Source organism: Austrofundulus limnaeus, unplaced genomic scaffold (assembly GCF_001266775.1).
Source record: "Austrofundulus limnaeus strain Quisiro unplaced genomic scaffold, Austrofundulus_limnaeus-1.0 Scaffold33, whole genome shotgun sequence".
Classification (NCBI taxonomy): domain Eukaryota; kingdom Metazoa; phylum Chordata; class Actinopteri; order Cyprinodontiformes; family Rivulidae; genus Austrofundulus; species Austrofundulus limnaeus.
The window spans coordinates 46,423-48,998 of record NW_013952435.1 but is presented as its reverse complement, the minus strand read 5'-3'; the positions used below and the strand labels follow the sequence as shown (position 1 = coordinate 48,998).

General features: G+C 34.1%; 1 protein-coding gene across 1 annotated transcript in view; it reads left to right on the top strand.

Moving 5' to 3' along the window:
* Nucleotides 1–2,576, top strand: part of klhdc3 (kelch domain containing 3) — a gene marked incomplete in the record, with an annotated part of 44,806 nt that overhangs the window by 10,148 nt on the left and 32,082 nt on the right. Inside the window, 2 exon segments of the mRNA XM_014005895.1 lie at nucleotides 164–377; nucleotides 1,818–1,904. Coding sequence (XP_013861349.1) covers nucleotides 164–377; nucleotides 1,818–1,904 — 301 coding nt within the window.

Sequence of the window (2,576 nt, the reverse complement as noted above, 5' to 3'; positions counted from 1 at the left end):
GTCAGTTTCAGTCCTCAATAGAAACAAAGTTTAACATGAATTCCTTGAAGACTTTAATCAGTTTTAAGTTTGAATTATTATAGTTTAATGAAAATCTGAGGTTCTGAGTGTGAAAGTGACATCACTGCATGTTTTGTTTGTTTGTTTGTTTGCTTGTCTAAAGGGCCCGCCGGCGCGATGGAGAGACTTCCACTCAGCCACCATCATCGGGACGAAGATGTTCGTGTTCGGAGGGAGGGCGGACCGCTTCGGACCCTTCCACTCCAACAACGAGATCTACTGCAACAAGATCAAAGTGTTCGACACGGAGACCAACTCCTGGCTGAGCAGCCCTTCAGCACAGCCTCTGCCTGAAGGCCGGCGGAGTCATTCAGCCTGTGAGAYGCAGAAACACACAACGTTTATAATATATAAATTATATATAAGTTTACTGTAAGCCTAATGCTGCAGCTGATACCTGCACCTTTTGGTCATTTGTTTTTTATTTTATAAACAGATACTGGAAAAAAAACTCAAGTTTAACACTGTCGTTATCAGATCATTTAAGGTGGAGCTAATTCTTAAATAACATTTTAATAACAGGCCTGTAAATAAATAAATAAATAACCACTTTTTTTATTTATTTAAAGGGGATATATCCTGCAAAATCAAAAAATTTTAAACACTAAAAATAATAAATTCATCTTGTTGTGGACTTGGGAGTCTCTAGGAGGCAGAAAAGTTAAATTTAGTCTCTCTTGGTGCTGCAGAGAAATCTTTATGATCTGTTGGGGTTACATTTTTCAGCCTGTTGAGTTTTCTCATTTTAACTCCACAAGCCCCGCCCCTTTTCTGGGGCGGGGCTTGTGGAGTTAAAATAAGGAGGAATTCAGACCAAAGCATTGCGGTTCCTCTTTATATAGACCCAGCTGAGGAATTTAAATGCATCATATGTCTCCTTTAATTAACTCCAAACTGTATTTTTTAAATTAATATTGCTCGTTTAGCTAGTTTCTTTAATTAATCTGCTCCACCTTGAATGGTCTGATAACTGGATGAATAAACACGTTGTACTTTATAACGAGCCACCCGGGCAGCAGCATGTTAGCTGACTAGTTTAGCATTTCTGTAACAGGTTTCAGCTGATCATTTGCATCACTGATGATTCAAACTAATGACAGTAGTGTTAAACTTCAAACCAAAAGACCGTTTTTCTGTTTTTGGAGTATAAAGCGAACACAGAATAACAGTCCGTTTTTCATTACCTGCTTTTAAAAAGAAAAACCAATGAACAAAAAAATTACACAGACCACGTTTTATTTATTCAATGAACCATTTTGTTAATAATTGTTACAAATGCGGGAAGTAAACCAAAGTGATAATTCATTGGGGAAACACAGAGTTTCATGGAAACGGCATTGAAATTGAACAAATTCTGAAATGATTAATTTTTCCCTTTAGAATCATAGATGGTATTTTTCATAAATATCTAGAATATGAATCTGGTTTTTGAGCTTGTTGAATTTGCACAATTCCAACGCTGTTTTCAAACCAGCCTCAGTGTTTAAACCAGTTGACCTGGAAGAGTTGGGCTAAAATCCTTTTTAACCAAAACATGATCTATTTTAGAAAATGTCATCAGAAAGGTTCAGTTTTTCTTTGGGTGATTTTTAGATTTCACAGTTTCCTTCCACAGTGTGCGGTTTGTTTGTGTAATAAGTGTAAAAAAAATAAACTTTTGCTTACATTATCAAAAAACTCCAGGTGCTTTCGTTGTGAAGTAATCTGTTTACTGCGCTGCAGATGTCACCATAGAAACGATTTGTTTGTATTTTCAGTCACCTACAACGGGGAGCTCTACATATTCGGAGGCTACAACGCCCGCCTGGACCGACACTTCAACGACCTCTGGAAGTTCAATCCAGGTGATTTTGTTTTATTTTCATTTTCAGGCTGAAGAGTCTAAAAGAATCAGCTTGTTGTTCCAATACTTATATACGAGACGCTGGTGCTCCAGGCCTGTTTTTATTTATTTATTTATTTATTTTTGGTTCTGTGATGCTTGTTTAAATACGTTTTGAATTGGAAAAAGCAGGTAAATCATGATTTAATCTGGAAAACAAACAAAAAGTTGTGTAAGAGTTTAATGTCAAAGGCATCAAAAAGAGCTTTAAAATGGTTTAAGCAGTCACTGTTGAAGGCATTAAAAAGCATTAACTTGGCATTAAAAAGCATTAAATTGGCATTAAAAAGCATTAAATTGGCATTAAAAAGCATTAAATTAGCATTAAAAAGCATTAAATTAGCATTAAATTTATTTAAATTGGCATTAAATTTATTTAAATTGGCATTAAAAAGCATTAAATTGGCATTAAAGAAGCATTAAATTGGCATTAAAAAGCATTAAAAAGCAATAAAAAGCATTAAATTGGCATTAAAAAGCATTAAATTAGCATTGAATTTATTTAAATTGGCATTAAAAAGCATTAAAAAGCATTAAATTGGCATTAAAAAGCTTTAAAAAGCATTAAATTGGCATTAAAAATATTAAATTGGCATTAAAAAGCTTTAAAAAGCATTAAATTGGCATTAAAAAT